This window comes from Triturus cristatus, chromosome 9 (assembly GCF_964204655.1).
Source record: "Triturus cristatus chromosome 9, aTriCri1.1, whole genome shotgun sequence".
Classification (NCBI taxonomy): Eukaryota; Metazoa; Chordata; class Amphibia; order Caudata; family Salamandridae; genus Triturus; species Triturus cristatus.
In genome coordinates, this window is record NC_140592.1 from 943,560,770 (window position 1) to 943,579,201 (window position 18,432).

The following is an 18,432-nucleotide window of genomic DNA, read 5'->3' on the forward strand; positions in this document are numbered from 1 at the left end:
GAGTTGGTTGAAGGTGTACAATTGACAATTACGATAGATTTGGATGTAGAAAAACATATTGACAAACTTGTAAGGTCATATCGTAGTGCACCTCATAATTTAACGGGTTTTACTCTTTTTGAGATGTTGAAAGGCTTGAAATCTCATACATGGTTAAACCCAGTGTGGCTTCAAATAATGATTTAAATTGCAAATCTAAGAAGGATATATATGCTCTTATTAAAAAATGAGAAATCTCAAGCAAGGTCTAATGTTTCCGATATTAAGTACATAATTCAGTTGAAAGTTGGTGCCCATGTCAAAATTACCACTGAAATAATGTTAAAAAGGCTAGTTAATATTTTCAAAATCTTTTAAAACTGTTGTTGCTGGAAAATCTTCAGCACTTTAAATCAAAGGCACCTGGTGGAGAATGTCAAGACTTGCTTAAGTCAGGTCTGATTTACATGATGAAGTTTCCAATTTTTGTCATGAACCTGATTTTGTTTTAAACAATGCTAGTGCATCAGTACGTAATGTTTCCAATCCTTCAGCCAGCTTTGTGAACAAGGTTATTCTTTGAATTGTGATCGTTATAATGAGGTCTCCGACCAATAAGAGAAAAACGTATGCCGAAGAGTATGAGGATTATGGTTTACATTACAAATAATTCAATTATGATGCTGTGCCATTCTAGTATTTTTCTTTATTTCTTTATCATGTGTTCTTCTCTATTTTTGCCTTTTTAATGTTTTCATTTCTGAGAAGGAGACGTGAGTAGTAATGGATTTCTATACTATTTTTCTTCTAAGTGTTGTACTGTACTGTATATTCTATGTTGTGTTGCATGCACTTTGTTCAAGTCCTTTCTCTTTGCTCTATGTGTCACTTGCTTTTTTATTCTGCACTCTTGAACTTGAATGTTTGGTTGTTACGTTGAACAAGATCTATCCTGGCTGCTGTTCTGACTGCCTTGGGCATGACTGTCATTGAATAAACGACTTACATTTACAGGTTGAAGAACAGATTTCTTACTACAACCACCATGCAAAGCCACGGTAGCTACAGTACATCGTGATTGTTAGCAATCTCGCAGGGGAGGAGAGTGCTGAGCTGTCAGCATATTCCAAAGTTAGAATAGACCTTTCACTTGGTGCTTCTATGCGTACACAGAGTATGATACCCTTTAAGTTCCACTATAGATGACAACTAACAGCAGATTCCAGAGTACACTATCCCAGCTAACAACACACCTCGGCAAAGCCTTTGTCGACCCTGCCCCAGTGGCCCTACTTGATATACCACTTGAGTAAACTGTTGATGTTTAGCAGCTCCTTAATGTATTATGGCAAGCCAGCATTCATTCTGCTGGACATGGCAGTGCACAGAACTTGATTCTGTGTTACACGGCCTATTGATTTTTTTTTATCACGTATTACAAAAAATGTAATTTAGGAGGAAGACACAAGTACCTGCTAAGCTCTATTAATTTACAGAAATGGTGAATCCATCAGAATAAGATAATTAGGGAAGCTCTGGCAGTGCAAACACATGCCTACCACTGCTAACTGTGATGGGAATTAGGATACAATAAATTAAATAAATTAATTTAATTAATTAATCACCAAACAATTAACATTGTAGACAGTCAAGCTCACCGGTACTAGTTAGCACACATAGGCAGCTGCTAAGATGGTACAATTCACGCAGACTGAAATGATTAATTTTAAGAACTGACATCCGAGTCTCTTGTCGAAAACACAATATATGTCCTGACAAAGGCACTGTATGAAGTTGTAGACAACGCTACAATGAGGGTCAGCAATATTTGAGGTAGACACCCTCAAGCATATCCATTTGGAAGCATTAGATGATGTGTGAGTAAATTAATAAGAGTGTGCCCTCATGTGCCATTATACAGTGATTGTAGGGAGTTAGAGAGCACTAGAAACTCTGTGTTTTAATACTTTGTGTATAGGACACAGAACACTAACCCGCTTGTATGTGTCCAGTAAGAAAGTATTTTGCTAAATAAAACTGTCTATATGTTGGTAATGTATTTGAATGAATAATACAGTTAATTTAGGTGGTAAAGGGAAAAGAAAATCTTCATATCTTTCCCTTTTTTAAATATAATTTATTCCTGAAACCCCAGACTTCACTGAAGGAGCACCACAACCTTGAATACTGATAGTACGAGTTATTTACCTTCGGTAACGATGTATCTGGTAGAGACGATTCTAGCCGCAGATTCCTTCACGTAGAATTATCCCCAGGCATGAGACTGGATCTGGAAACTTTTTGCCACAGCATCACTGCGCGCCAGGGGCGGGGCGACATCACGCGACTCCGCCCAGGCGTCGTCCGCGTCGTCAGGGAGGTCACATAAGAGCCACCCCGGCGCGCCCACATCAGTTTTCTTCTGAGAACTTTTCAGCACCACAACGCGGAATCACCAGATAAAAAACTATGGAAGCATGGGAACAGTGTGCGAAGAGCAGAAAAAAATTGGAAAGAAACGGTGAAAAAACAACACCACCAGAGTAGTGCCAACACCGCAGAACCCAAGGGCAGGGAAAGAAGAAGCAGGAACCTGAACAGTCACCCTGCCAGCACCGACAACCTCCCATCCCCGTGCCCCAGAGGCAAGAGCATACGTAAAAGTCATGGCACACGTAGGCAACCCACCCCCCCATCCTGAGCAAGGAATGGGACCAGTCCCAAGACAGACAGGGACAACAAACTCCCAAGCCACCCCAACCTAGAGGGCAACCACCCACAAGGACAAGGGCAAAATATGGCCAGAGGACCCTCAAATCAGAAGATAACAATGGAAGGAGGGGAGGGAGGACAAGGATAGAAGCAACCCCCCCAAACCTGGAGTAGCCAGAGCAGCAGGGCACCAGAGCACCGGAACCCCATCCAAGAACCAAAGGAGGAATGAACCGCTCCCAGACGGAGCCACCCGTCAAGAACAAGGAAGGCACTCACAGGAGACACAGCCCCCCCACCGGGAGGGGAGTACCGAAGCCCAACCAAGGGTCCTGGCAGAATAGGGGAGGAAGGGCAGGCTGTGAAGGAATCTGCGGCTAGAATCGTCTCTACCAGATACATTGTTACCGAAGGTAAGTAACTCGTACATCTGATAGAGACTACTAGCCGCAGATTCCTTCACGTAGAATAGATACCCTAGCAATACCCCCTGGGAAGGAGGGTCTGTGAAAGGACCCCACCAGCCAATGCAGAACAGAGGGCCCCACAGGGGACCAGATCTGTGGACCAGGTAGAACCTCGCCCCTGCCCGGCCAAGGGAACCCCCACAAGCAGAACCCCAACGACCCCAAGGGGACGTAGGAGGGAAAGAAGGTTAAAGAGGCTCCTACGCTCACAGCAGAGGAACCAAGGGCAAGGACTGAGAGGCCGAAGCACCCCACTCCCCCACAAGGCAACATAGCGTCCGCCGAATACCAAGACAGGAAGACGGAAGAAGAAGAAGAAGAAGCCTAGAGGGCCCAAGGAAGCTAGGGAGAAGAAGGCGAGCCCATTCCAGATGGAGAGCAGTCTGCCCGCCAGAACAATGCCGGCAGTCAAGGCCAGAAGCAAGAAGAACAGCCCGAGGCCCCAGGAAGGCCGAGTAGGCGACGCCTGGTAAGGGAGAACACAGGGACATCCCAAACCGCAGAACGGGAGCAGGGAGAGGAGGAGAGGCCCGGGCCTCCACCACAAGTGGCCGCGCACACGACCTCAGGAATCAAAGCAACCTACGTAAACACCATGGAGAACAGGTACCCGAAGGTGACCAGAACCCTCCAGCAGAGTGCAAGCCATATGACAGCTACCATAACCCCACATAGGGCACGTGAAGTCCCAAGATATGGTAACCCTCTTTGGAAGAACTTCCGCAGCAGAGGAAGAAACAAAAGAACCACGGGGAAAAAAAGCACCCCGCTGCAGGCTTGACAGCAGCCCAAGCAAAGCAGAAGGCCCAATCTCAGTGCCAAGCCTGCGCAACAACTCCTGCAGAACTCACACACAACAACAAAAGGGCCGTCCAGCAGCCAACAATGCCAAAGTCCCAAGGAAGGACGTAAATGGCCAGAAAAACATACTCCACAACCATAACAGCCAGCCTAAGAAGGCCCAGAAGCAACCCTAACTCAGAAGTCACTGAGGAGGGGACAGAGGAGGATGAGGACAAGGCGGAGGAGGAGGACGGAGCCCTGCCTAGAGCCTCTGGATGGCGGAGTTGGCCGGGGCATGGAACAACAGACTGCCATCAAATGGGAGATCAATGAGCCTCTCCCGAATATTTTCGGGAAAGACGCCGTCCCGAAGCCAAGCATGGCGACGGAGAGCGACTGAGGAAGCCATGGCCCGGCCCAGCGCCTCAGAGACATCCGGAGCGGAGAATAAACGCCACAAGCTCCCGGCCATCCAATGCATGATGCCGCAAATCCACCTGAGCAGACTCCTGGGACGCTGCAGACTCCAGAGACTCAGCCGAGTCCCACAAACAGGAGGAGGCCCTAGCCAGCACACACAAGGTGTTAAGGGCCCGCAGAGCCGCGTTGGTCGAGGCGAAAATGTTGCATCCCCAAGTATCCAGACAGCGAGCCTCTCTGGACGGCGGAGCCAACAGGGGCGGCAGGGAGGGAAAAGTAGTCCGAAAAAGGGGGCAGGCGGCTGAGGGGTGAATGGAAAGGTACGCAGGGTCACGCGGCGTCGGAAGGTGCCGATGCAGAAGATGCGGGGTCACCGGGTCCCCGTAGGCAGGACGCCTCCAAGCCCCCGTCAAGGCAGAAAGGAGCGAACCTTCAAAAGGAAGCAAGATTTCCCTCCCACCAGAGCCCTGGTGGAGGACCTCCAACAGATGGTCTGCCGGAAAGTGAGCCACCGGGTCACCCATGCGTAGGATGCCCACAGCCGTGGACACCGCGTGAGCGAAGGCCGCACCCGCATCCGCAGGGCCCCGAGGTAGAGAAAGCAGCTCCTCTGTGGGCAACGGCTGTAAACTAAGGCGGCCGTCCCCGAGGCCAAGCGGGGCGGGCAAGGCCCAGGCCTGGAAGTCAGGAGGAGGCGAAGAATGAGGGACCTGCCGCTCTTCTGACGAACACCTCTGCCTCAGGAAGGGCGGGGAGCTGCTCTTCGACGCCGGTGAAAGGGACACCGCACGGCGACCAGTCTCCGGGGAGGACGATACCAATATGCAGCCTGCCTCCTGAGAAGGAGCATCCAAAGACGAATCCATGGTACGACCCCTGCGCGGAGCCGTAGAGTCCGCTGCTTGAGGCAGGACACCGGCGCCATCTGGCGTCACCGGGCAAGGCACCGCCAAGTCACCCCGCACCAGAGCGGGGACTGGAGTAGAGCTGGAGCGGCGCCGGCCCGACCCTCGCCGAGGCAACCACCTGCGTGGGGGAACGGGACGGGCCGGGGGAGGGGCCCAAAGCCCTCCGCCGGCCGCGGCCCAGAAGGAGGCGAACCCCTGTGGCGGCGCCAGGGATGATACAACCAACAACGAGGCAGCCACCTGTGGGGAGGTACGAGAGGGGCTCGGAGAGGGACGAGGTGTCCGCCCTCGGCCTCGACCAGGATCGGGACGAGGAGAGTCCACCGACCCCTGTGGCTCCGCACGGTCCAGCTGCTGCCAGTGCCGTAGCGGCGTCACCTCGGCCTTAGACAGGACCACCATGCCAAGGGACCGAGAGGGGCTCGGGGATGCGACCCGAGCACCGGCGACCTACCGCGACACCACAGGGACCCCCGCAGGAGTTTGTGGCGAGGCAGAGACGCCGTGGCCTGAAGGAGGTGCCCCAGAGGAGCCGCACCCCAACAGCACCACATCCTCCAAGCCTGGATTCGACCCAGTCGGCGCTGGGGCCGGAGTCACCGGCGGTGCCGCGGAGGGCCCTGCGCAGGGCGAGGGATCCGCCGACGCCCCAGGAGGGGAAGGAGGAGGAGACGCCAGCGAGGCCTGCAAAGCCGCCGCGTAAGTCTCCATCTGGACTCTCGAGGCCCCAACACTGGGAAACGGTGGATAGGACGACACGCGGGCCGCATCACCCGTGGAGAGTCCACGTCCCCGGTAGGCCGGAAACCAGCCCCCGGGGACGAACTGCGACACTTACCCATCGGGGAGCGACGCTCACGTGACATCGGAGAAAGGCGAGGACGATGACCACGGCCGGACCTGAAGCTGTCTGCCGAAGCAGACCGAGGGGAGGACGTCGACCTGGAGAGACGCGCCGAGAGAAGTTTCATTCGGCGCTCCTGCAGCGACTTCGGCTTCAACTTTTGACACGCCGCACAATCTGTGGTGCTGTGACCCTCCCCCAAACACCACATACAAATGAGGTGAGGGTCCGTCGCCGACATAAGATGCCCACAAAACGTGCAAGTTTTAAAGCCCGAAGGCATTCGCACACTGTTCCACCAAAAAGAATGGAAGAAAGGGGGCCCTAAACAGGCCCGTAGCAAGGAACGGATCTGCGTTGCACGCGGAAAAGGAAAAAACTGATGTGGGCGCACCGGGGCGGGTCTTATGTGACCTCGCTGTCGTCACATACGCGGACGATGCCTGGGCGGAGTCGCGTGATGTCGCCCCAGCGCGCAGGGATGCTGTGGCAAAAAGTTTCCAGATCCAGTCTCACGCCTGGGGATAATTCTACGTCAAGGAATCTGCGGCTAGTAGTCTCTATCAGATATTTAGGATTGGCAGTGGAGAAATATAGTCTACCTTTTCTACGGTACCATCTTTGTCAGCCTTTACATTTTGCATGAATCAGTAAGGTCCATGAGGCTTTCATCATTATCTATGTATGTATATAGTATTTTATAGCATGTACCTAGGGAAAAGGCCATGGGGTTCATTTTTCCTCATTCTGTGGAGTAATTCTGTACCATTATTAATCTATGCCCTGTTGGATGACATAATATCTGAAACTAAAAGATTTGTTCGAAACACAAATAACTGACTGAATTAATTAATTCACTACATTTTAACATTGGTCATGGTAAAGCGGAATGTTTTGGATTTACAAAAAAATTGTTCTCGGGGGAACATTTATGTAATTATGATCTTTCATTAGTAAAATACATCCATGGATAGCCACGGACTATATATTATTTTAAAGCCATTGACAGTGGAAAAGAGCACGTTTGAGTCATTCCTAAATGAACCCATAATGCCAATAATAGAAAAAAAATCAGAATGAAATAACTCTTTCCAAACATGTTTTGTTTCAAACTCTCGAATGCAAAACGACGCTGTCAGTTTGCGGACTATGCGAACTCTCAGAACACACACAAAGCATCTATCAAATATAGAAAAAAAAAGGAGTTTACAGCGAGGAGGTTCGCCGGACCCGAGGAGCACATGTTCATGGAATGGATGGGATTTGAGGAAGGTGTCAGGATGGGGACGAAAGTGAGGAAGATGAGAAGAAACAAACAGGTGGAGAGAATACTCTGTCCTGGAGGAAGAAGAGGAATCAGAAGCTAGAAAGGTGAAAGAAAAAACGACAAAGGGAAACAATGACATGTAATGAAGTGCCAAGGGATATAATAAAACAGAAAAAGCTGGCTTGTACATTTCAATGGTAATAATTGAACTTTTAAGAACATGCAATTGAGAAAAACATTTTAGTTTCGCACATTTGTGACAGTTCAAAAATCTCTAGCACATTTCCAATATTTAGAGTAATCTGCAAAGAAATCCTTCAATGTAATATGCAGTCTTCTAGATGAAATCTAACAGATCACAACAGATTCTTGTGCGACATGCTCATGACATCCACACCACAAATATTACTCAACTGTGAAATGTTCAACGTAGGTTCCAAGAAGACTGGATCCATGCCAGGTTGTTAGGATAGCCACAAATTATGCAAATCTCTACTGATTAGAGCCATTGTGTGCAACTGTATTGTATGGGGATACCTCAAAAATCGAACATGGATACAGCACTCCCGGAGCTACCCCTGACAACTCCGACTTAAAGGTTTTGTAATTCTTCACTGATCATGTATATAAATGAACACATATTTATATGCAAGTGCCTGACATGAAAGAAACTTTACAGCAAGACTTGTTCTACCTTTTCACTCAAGCAGTGAGAACCCTGGTCTGATGTCAGTTTTCTCTGCTCTAGTTCTTCTGCTCTCCTCTGTCAGACAGAACAGACAGTTTTCTACAGCTGCATAAACCCGAAGATCCTTTGCGTGGGCTTCATAGTTTATGGCAGCAGACCATTTGAGTGAAATATAGCCTCGTGCTTCACCACCATACATTATCCTGTCCATCTCGCTCTCCTATGAGAGAGAACGGCCAAGACAAACAAGTTCCCATCAGGTTTTAGAGCGGGAGCGTGCTGATGTATCCCACAGCGAAGGATCGGAAAAGCGAGCACTGGCACAACGAATGGATTTCCAATGAAAAGGTGCAATGTGTTCAGTCTAAAGACATTAACTAAATAACAATGCAATTATTTGCAAATCTGATAAAACCTATAAAAGCAGGTAGTCATTTTTTTCTCCGGTGATTTTCTTGTATTATTTTCTTCACCATAACAAATATATTTAAAGCATAAAAAAAATAGTAAACTAGCGACAGTTCGTTTTCAATTTGTAAACTACACACTTCTGATCAGAAGGGCTTTCCCCCCTGAATCAGCATTAGAACACTGCCTTCAAATAGGCAAACACTCATTGTCGGTTTAATCAGCACGACTTCTGTGATTTAAGAATAATATTCAGAAGATTAATTTTGAATAACCTTCACTTGTAAGGTACTTACCAGAAGCAACATTTTCTCCATTTTGTCTAAATTCATTTAGCGATGCTCTTGACTACAATGCCTTCCTCGGGCAAAAGTGGCACTTTGGAAGAATACATCATTTTGAGCCATCAGCCAGCATGAGTACAACAGAGAAGTGATTTCCGGTTGAATGTTTGTGCATTTTCATTTTTCAATGTTAAACGCTGAAACTCATGGCACCAAAGCAGCAGTGTTATTGAGGGCAGGAGAGGACCATGTGGGGTTGGGTGAACTACAGAGCTAGGGAGCTGCTGGGGGTGGGTAGGGTGCAACGGCACCCACATTATTTTGGTACAATAATGGTAAGAGAAGTAGGAAAACCCTTTGGGTGGGTTCACTGAATGTAAAAGGGTTCAATCCTTCCACCAAGAGACTGGTAGTGAGAAGATAATGTAGAAAGTAGGTCTGTGAGTTCTCTTCCCGGAGGTGCATGGCAGGAACGGACAAGATACCACCCACAGAGATGTAAGAATAGAGTAACGGTCTCGGGTCTTCCAGACACAGTAAAAAGAGAAGTCCCAAGCAAACAGATGGTCTTCACTTTCCTAGAAGTAAAGAGGAGCCTGGAAGATGTGGTAAGAATGACAGAACGCAGCCTATTGGTTATGCACCTATTCAAGGTCAGCTTGAATTCCTCAGCTGCTGCCCTTTTTACAATATGTGGGGAGATGGATCCAATGGGTCGGTATTTCTAATGTTGTATGGATCAATTTTTAGACAGGTTTGCGTCAATGAAGAAATTAGGCTATCTCACTAGGTTTAGCAGATCTAGGTAGACCCATGAAAAGTGCTTTACCTCGATCGGGAGGAAAAATGAAATTAATCTACCCAACTGAAGGCGAAGCAGCTGAGGCAAATACGTATGACAATGGAAATTGAGCTGGGCATGGGGACAGAAGATCTAAGGTCACTAGGCCATAGTCTTGCAACCTGCTGGTAGGAAGTTCCCAATGGAAAGGGGCAACATGAAATTCATATTTATAAGACAGAAATGCAGTGAAGAGGAGAACAAGTAATTAGACTTTTGCCCAGTTATTAAGAAAACAACAGAGGGAGAGGATGGTCCTTATGATTTTAAGTAGGATTATCACAAGCCAGAGAGTAAATTCAGTGGAATCCAAGCTAATTCATGAATTTCCATACACCTCAAGAAAAGACCAGTATCAAGGATATTACAACATAATATATGGCAATCAGTTTTCCATCAATTAGCAGAGCGACTGAGAGATGAGACATGTGGAATTAACTATTGGTAAATCAATGAAGTTGACAGCTATAGGCAAATCCATGTAAAGGGACAACAACACAGGAAATATTTACACGACATTTAGGGATCAACTGATCTCGTGCAGTGCTCATTCTTTAGGACAATTTCACTCCTCAATAGAAACCTAGATTTATCCATTGGGATAGGGTGGCTCGGGAAGTTGATTCTGGAGAGGCAAAGAGCTGATATTATACAGTAGGCAAATGATTTATTTAGCTGATTACAAAAATCCATCCCGTTGTTCCTAGACACCAATAAAGCCAATGACAGTGCAATGTCTCTTCATGACTAAGGTTTTAAAGACTTGGTCTGACTTTCCTAGTCTGTGAAAACTACAAATTATTCTCCTGGGTCCACAATATCTTTGAATGGCCATCAACCATATGGATTCAAACAGAAGAGAGGCACAAGACATGGATATCTTTGGTCACTGTTTCTTTATGGTCTAGTGATGGAATCATTTGATAATGCCACATGTCAAAACTAGGGAATCAAAGGAAATGGCTCTAAAGACTCAGAATATAATGGCTGTATTTACAGACCACGTCCTACTATATCTTGAAACCCTAAAAAAACATATCTGATGTTCTGAAGGAGATGGGTAGATTTGGGGCACTATTTCGATTGCTGATTAACGTAAAAAAGCAACAATACTTCAAGTGTTGGTAAGAATCAGAATTTGGAAATATATGGAATAGCCTTCTAAAGGAAGAAGGTAAAATATATATTAAGTATGGATTCTCAGGAAACTTCAGAAGGTGCATAGGCTCAATCGCTCTTAAATTTTGTGAGCTATCACTAAGGACTTCACAAGATGCGAAGATTCATCAATTCATGGATGTGTGGAATGACTTCCATCAAGATGAAGGCCTTGTCAAGGAATTCAATCTCCTGACCCAAGCTGAAGTCCCAGTACAGGTGTCCTCAAATATGCAACCAAGTAGTTGATCTTCTAAAAATGTATGGTAAGAGTTGCATATGTGACGTAAGACTTTATTGCAACCCTGCACAATTGGGAATTAGGATGGAGAAAATCCAGCTAAACTACAGAAGACAGATTATTTGCAGTAAAGACTGCTTCACCCACATTGTGGGTAAAACAACTCACTCCCTAGATAGATAGGGCACATGCTCCTAAAAGATGCTGGTAACTTTGGCCAGATAACAAAAGTAAGTGATTTGAAAAAGGAGTACAAAAGTTTCTCCTTAGTGGGAAGTTCATAATGTATGAGAACCAAAGGGGTGAAACAGGTGAGGAGGGAAGCTCAAGAGGATTTCACTGGCCTCACAATAAGAAGGGAGTGGATATCTTCTGAAAATGTGATACTACCAATCTGGAGAGGGAAATCTTCAAGTATGTACCAGTGCCTCCTGTCTACCATGGAAAAGAGACCCTTGAAATGAGAAGAGGATTAGCAGAGGTACAGATGTGGTCAAGATCTACTAGAGCAAAGTGAATGGAAGGATCATGAAAGTTAAAGAGATCATGCAACCTGTAGATATACATCACTCTTACTATTCACAATGCAATGGGCTTCAGAGTCTGGGAAATATTTATAACGGACTATTTTTGCAAATTAAGCTATGTATAGCAGCTCTCAAATTGCCACAACAAAATGATTGATTAGCTATTGTTTCAGAAACTAACAGCATCAGTTAACAATAACAAAGTAAAAACGTACGTGGCATATTGAATGGCCCCTTTTCTTGAAAACTCTGTCATGGATACGGACTCCTGACAATGACCAACTTGCCACAAGACATTAGGAGCTCTAAGAGGTGATTTGGTGGGTGAGAGATGGTTATCATAAGCAGAAACAAGGACATTTCTTTTTGAATTTCTAAGGACATGGAGGACACCGCACCACCGCACCTGTCAATATAAAATGTGTCCTTTGGCAACCAAAACCTAGTTAGTAAGTTGTGTTACGAACACCATGTAGAAGCAATTGTAAGACAGTAGACATGAGACAAACTCTTTACTGCTTCTTGCAGTTGTTACTGATCTCCAGCAGTTGCCAAGAAGATTCTGTCTTCTTTCCTCTTTTGAAGGGCTATTTTTTAAATAACAAATTGATGTAATTTGAAAAGCTGGTTTATCGAAGGACAAAAGTACCAGAAGAATCACGGTGCCTGAAGTACCTTTTGGTGTACACACAGGGGAATTGCTTGAACATCTATTTTTGACATTGTACCTCAATATGAATTTTACTCTAAAAAAATATGGCCAGAAATATTAACCTTTGAACACCACGAGAACAGATTTATTAGCCACAAAACAGAAAAAAAGAAGGAAAGCAAATGGAAACTATTTCTACTTCATAGCATTAATGACTATTGTATAATTAGATCGGCAATATTTCCCTTTTAAATTCATTCCAAAAAGGAACCGTAAGAGAGATACCTTACTAATACCAGAAATATTTTCTTAGCTCAGAACTTTAATTTTGGAACATATTATGAAACGTCTTAAAAGTATGCATCAAACATCAGGGGTTGTTAGAGAAGGGATGGCACTATGCCTTTACCTTGTATTTATTAGCAGTTAATTCCTACCTGTCTCAGGATCACTGAAATCTGGCAAGGTTATTGTGTTGAGCTGCCGTCTGTCGGCTATGGTTCGGTCCAAAAGACTGCTCCCTCGTCCAGAATCACTAGGGGAAAACATCTCAAAGTTAACCACACAGAAGCAAGACTAAACCCCTACATGTGCTTTCATGCTTGGATTTGCTCAATCATTTTCAGACGTCCTAGACTGTAGTAGTGGTTTGCATCCAACATTAAGTCTCCCTTCCTTGTGGTGACAACTTGTTTTGAGGTGGCCACTATGATCCTTAAAATTTGTTTCGCAGTTTTTCCATGTGTTTTTACAATAACAAAAAATAAATGAAGGTTATAAGGGTTTGTCTCCAAGATCACAAAAGTCAAACAGAAAGGTTCCTGCACAGAGACTCCAAATTAAATTCCACTTAACCTTATGAATCGCTTGAAGGAGAAATGGAGTATATGATGCATGTTGACTCTATATAAAGTTGTGACTCAGAACAAAGAAAATGACTTGAAATACTGGAAAGCTAAGAAGAAAACAAGTGTCATCACTCATGTTTGTGGCGTGGTGCAGTATGGGTATGGCAATGAAGAATAACGGTGAAAGGGTCCATTAGAAGCACCGATTGGCCAGAAGAAGTTACAATGTGAAAGGATGCCTCGTTCATTGATGGGTATGGGGCAGAGCAAGGGCATGATGATGTTGATGTACAATAGGAACGTTTTTCACTGGTTCTCGAGAGAAAGAACTTAACCACAGAAAGATACCCAAAGCCTCAAACGAGTTGAATGCAATATCTTTTCTGATAACAAGAGGACATTTGATTTGTGAAAGTACACGGTCGCTACTTCCCCAGTCATCGTTTTTCGCAATGCTTATTATATGGTTGAAAAGCAGAAGAGGACCCCTTTCTCAATATGAGGAACCTGAGAAAAAAGCTGGGGCAGCTATGTACATCTTAACAGGAGTTCATATTTCCAAGCTCCTTGCATTGAAATGTTCATTTACTTTCATCTCAAAAGGAGTCTCATTGAGGCACTAGGCCATCAGCACCACAGCAATTTCACCTCAACATCTCTCCATAGTACTGTACAACAAGTATTGCTTTACTTGGTCAACTGCAAGCTACACACACCTAAGGCCATATTATACATTTTGCCCGAGTGGCATAATGGGCATTTCACTTCCTTTTTGCGCCTTCAGGTATTTATTTAATTGCAGGAGGGGTTGCAGATGTTTGCACTGCCCCATCTGCAATATGGATCACACTGATGCACATTTAGCACCAGTATGATCCATATTACAGAAGTAATACTATAGTGCCACGGGGGCGCTGCCCTCATTTGCATGGATATATGGTCCCCCAGCAAACGAAGGAGTCCTTTGTATACTCACCTCTTTAAAGAAAGAAGCAGAGGCAAAGGAGCCCTTGCGGAGAACCCAGACTGTGCGCCACATAGAGCTGGTGCACAGTCAGTGTGTTCCACAAGGGCGCAGCGAGTGTCCCAAGGACTCCACAGGCACTCTGTGGCAACTCATTTAATGTATTCACCTGCAGGGGAATCACGGCCCCTTTGAATCCGAGGCCAGGCTGCTGCAGCTAGTGAAAGGCGGACTGGCAGCTTTTAACAGGCAGGTTGCCACTGTGTTGGGAATAGCATGTATGCTGTGATACGATGCACACGGTGTGGACACTTAAGGCTGCGCTGTATCTGTAATGCAGCCCCTGGATGAACACTGTGAACAAACTACAGCCATTTAAACAGGCTCACCCAGCGCCTGACAGAGATCAGATATACACACAATCCCAATCTGCTCCAGAAATTATGGATATCCTTTCCTGTGGTGTCTGGCAAAAGGAGCTCTCCATAACACCTATGAAAGGGCAGGGCTACACCTACAAGGTCACTAACAAAAGTCCATTTTTAGTCTGCCTTCCCAGCGCAGCTGCAACCAGATCTCATGTGATCAATTCAAAAACAACTTTAAGAAGCACTACAGAGAGAGGGGCTGTGGCTTCACCCACATGTTGATTACCATGCGTTCTTCCTTTGATTGGGGAGGGGCTGTGTGCTTCCACTGAAAAGAATGCTTATTTTGCACTTTTTGCCTCGTGGAGAAGTATATGCTCAGTTCAGCAGGGCCCAGTTGGTTATTGTGACAAAGCTTAGATCAAAACTATAGGGCTGATCAGTACATTAAGAAAGGGTGCAATAAAGGCAGCAAGCCCGATATATTTATAGTGAAAAGCATCTGTTGGATACAATAGGCATTTAAGAGTTATCTGTTATTGCACTGTGTTAAAACTGGAAGACTGGTAATTTGTTTCATGAAATCTCACTGACGGCAGGATAATAATAATAACCTTGAATTTGTAAAGCGCACAGCTACCTCCGAAGTGGTTTCCCGGCGCTGGGGGCCGTCGGGAAGATTAAGCGAGCTATTGCCCAGAGTCCCATGGTGCTGGGCTGACCTGCCGCCGGCGATCGAACCGTGAACCCCGTGGTCCGGAGTCAGGCACCCTGGCCGCTGCACCACACCTCTTCCACATGATGTTGGTATTAGTTAGCCCCCCTGACAAACCACAGGCGTAGAAGATTTTCACTGTGACATACTTTTTAAGCCATCTTAGGAGGGGCTGCATATTGTACTGCTCTTGGTTGCCTTTTGGAAACGCTAACGTTCAGCCCAGTAGGCCTGAAGTGTTGATGGCAACAAGCCAATGATTCGGCTAAAGGTTTGATTGGTTCACTGTGAGATATTAGATCGGATGCCATTGACTGTTCAATGTTGCAACAAAGGCAGTATGTCTTAGGTAAAATAATAAAATAAAGCCAACAGCCCAACACTTTTGGTGTTTGTTACCCATTCTGACAGACCCTGTGAGAATTCTTGTTAGGCCGTGTGAGCAGGGGTTGTATATTGTTTTGGCAGCTGTTATTTTGTACATTAATTTAATTTTAAGACTGTATGAGTGAGGTTTGTCTGTTAGGAAAATATATGCTCAATTAAGTAGGTGTTTATGGGTTAAGTGTTATAACGCAGTGTTAAAGCCTGTAAACAGAGATCGTTTTGTAAGAGATCTCACAGATTACTTCGGTAGGCAAGGACGTTGGTCTTTGTCGCCCCATCTGTCAAAGTCCAGGGTTAAACGTTTTTCATTTTGATAATGCTTGTTAATCTTCTCAGAAGGAGGTGTATACTGCTGTGGCAACTGGAATGCAGTATAAATGTATGCCCAATGGGTGCCTTGTGGGAAAGCCTAGGTGTAGTGCAGTAGGCCTGAGTTTGTTATGGTGAGATGGCAGTGATAATGTCTGTAGGCCCGATTGGTTCACTGGGAAAAGTTATGTTAAATGCCACAGGTCTGACCTGTTTATTATGAAGAATTAAGGCAAAGGCAGTAGTCTTGCCTTATTTATCATGAAAAGCATTTGTGAAAACGAATAGGTCTTTAACTATGGATTATTATCACACTGTGTTACAGGCTGAAAACCGATAACTTGCTCATAGATTACCATAGTAGGCAAGGGTTTTGGTATACGTCAATCTGTCTAAAAACCCATGGGGTAGATTTTCACTGTTAAAAGCCTGGTTAGTCTCTTTTGAGAGAGGCTGCATATTGTTTTGCTTGCTATAACTGTATGCATACTTATAATTTTATAACTGTAGAGCTGATGGTTGCCAGTTTAATGTGCACTTCAGTAGTCATGTGTTGGTTATGATGTCAAGGCAATGGTAAAGGCTATTGACCTTTTTAGTTTGTTGGGAAAAGTCATGTTAGAATATATAGGTTTGATCTGGTTATTTGGAAAAGTCATGTCAAATCCAGGGGGCCTGACCCTCTTCTTGTGAAAAGCAGTATTGAAGACAATAGGCTTTCATTAGTGGATTGCTACTACACTGAACTAAAGACCATAGGCAGGTATTTTGTCCCATGGAATCTCACAGATTTCTGTATCTGGGGAGGGTTTCAGTATTGGTGACCCACTCAAACAAACAGTGAGGGATAGAAGATTTGCACTATGATAACCCTTATTAGGCCCTCTTAAGAGGGATTTTGAACTCTCTCGACAGCTGTAATGTGGTACATATTTAAAGTGTTGTTAGGTATGCATGGTTCAATGCAGTAGATAATAAGCTGTCCAAGGAGTGAAATATCACCTCTCACAGCATATTTTAGTACAAGTTTAACTCCACCTGATATTTGATATCTGTATTCGAACACTCTATCATTTTTATGAAGTAACGTTCAGCCCCTGTGGTTTGCTGCCTTGAATTTGCCTTCATCTCGGCACCTTACTATTTCAATGAAGAACTGCTTTGTTGCGCCACATCACGTGTGTTACTATGAACTACCACTAACAATGGAAATACATTACTGCTATTAAATGTTTGGCTTAATTCTCAATCCGGATAGCTCTGTCTGTTCTAATTTTGGTGGTTTACCTTTCATGTCTGGTTTTTACATCTAACAATATAGGGCAAACTTTTTGGACCCACCACGTTAGACTTAGTCAAATGTAAAACCCCATAAAAAACGATTTTCTTTTCTTAAATGAACCACTTAATTGTTATATTAACCGTCCAGGTGCTTAGGGTTATCGGGCTTGCCCTGTCATTTTGCTACATGTATGCTGTTTTGCTAACTGTAATTTTGGACTTCTTTGTAATGTTATGACTGACACCTTGAGGCGAAGCCTATATTCAGTAGCCTGCAGATTTCCCTACTGCGATGGCTTTGTCTTTTCTGGAGTTAGAGATGCGGAAACAACATTACATCTGTGAAAGGAGGTGTGGAAGCCATATTTAGGAATGAAGCATTGTCGCTTTGCCAACTTGCTTAGATGGCCATCAAACAAAAACAGATGTTTTCGTACATGTTGAATCAGAAACTGTAATACAGCAATATGAGCACCTCACAGCTGTCTAAGGCCTGCCACTGGTTGTTCCATAGGGTTCAACCCTAGGCAGAACGCAGCTTTGGAAACCTTTCAGTTGATACTTGATGGATAAGGACCGGATGATAAATTCTCAACTTTTCATATGACGTTAACAGAGGAGTTTATTTTGGTGAAGAAACAAAGGTATTCCAACATGTCCTTATTTTGAGGGAACCAGTGATTGGACAATTTCACTTGTAACAGAAATGGAGTACAACAATAATTTAGAAATTTAGCTATTAAATTCACTGCAACATAAATGTAAAAGTAATTCTTTGAGCAGTGAATACTGCCAGTCTGCGGCCAGCATGCTTCTAAACTTCCTCAGTACATAGCTGATGATATGATGTCCAAGGAGCGCACTGTACGGTCCAACAGGGAAGCCGGGATTTGTAAGGTGGTCTACCATTCATATGTCAAATACAATGCCTGCACCCCCGCCAACTGACACACAACCGTTCCCCAATGGTGTCAATGACAAGAAGGCCATAGGTTCAGATCTGGAGAGATAATTACTTTAATTATGAGAGTGGCAGAGTCGAAAATACATTCCTTGTCTCTCGATTGCTTGGGATGTTTTAGAACATGGCTGGCCAAGGTAGGACCATGAGGCTCGGATATCGAAATAAGATACCTTTACATACAGTGATTCTAACGGGAACTCATTGACATAGTCACTAGTAATCCTTGAGTTTTGGCATGGAATTGGCACTCTTGGCCTATGTTGGACACGCCTGGTTTACAGAAGCATTTATGGTTTGAGACAATTAGTAAGAAAGCTGATAAAAGTTAAGGGCCTGCTACAGAAATGTGTGGGAGTTTATAGGTCACCGATTTGATCCCTGGCAGTGCACACACTATCTTTCATTTTTCTGAAGTCA

The 18,432-nt window shown here is 44.8% G+C and overlaps 1 protein-coding gene across 2 annotated transcripts in view; it reads right to left on the bottom strand.

The window, feature by feature from the left end:
* Positions 1–18,432, bottom strand: part of TTC7B (tetratricopeptide repeat domain 7B) — a 1,510,908-nt gene that overhangs the window by 500,839 nt on the left and 991,637 nt on the right. The window contains exons 17-19 of one of the 2 annotated variants that reach the window (XM_085626530.1): positions 12,617–12,714; positions 7,372–7,476; positions 5,735–5,766 (exon numbers count right to left, since the gene is read on the bottom strand). In XM_085626530.1, coding sequence (XP_085482656.1) covers positions 5,735–5,766; positions 7,372–7,476; positions 12,617–12,714 — 235 coding nt within the window. The remainder of the gene's footprint in view (positions 1–5,734; positions 5,767–7,371; positions 7,477–12,616; positions 12,715–18,432) is intronic. The other variant, XM_085626529.1, reaches the window with a different exon arrangement.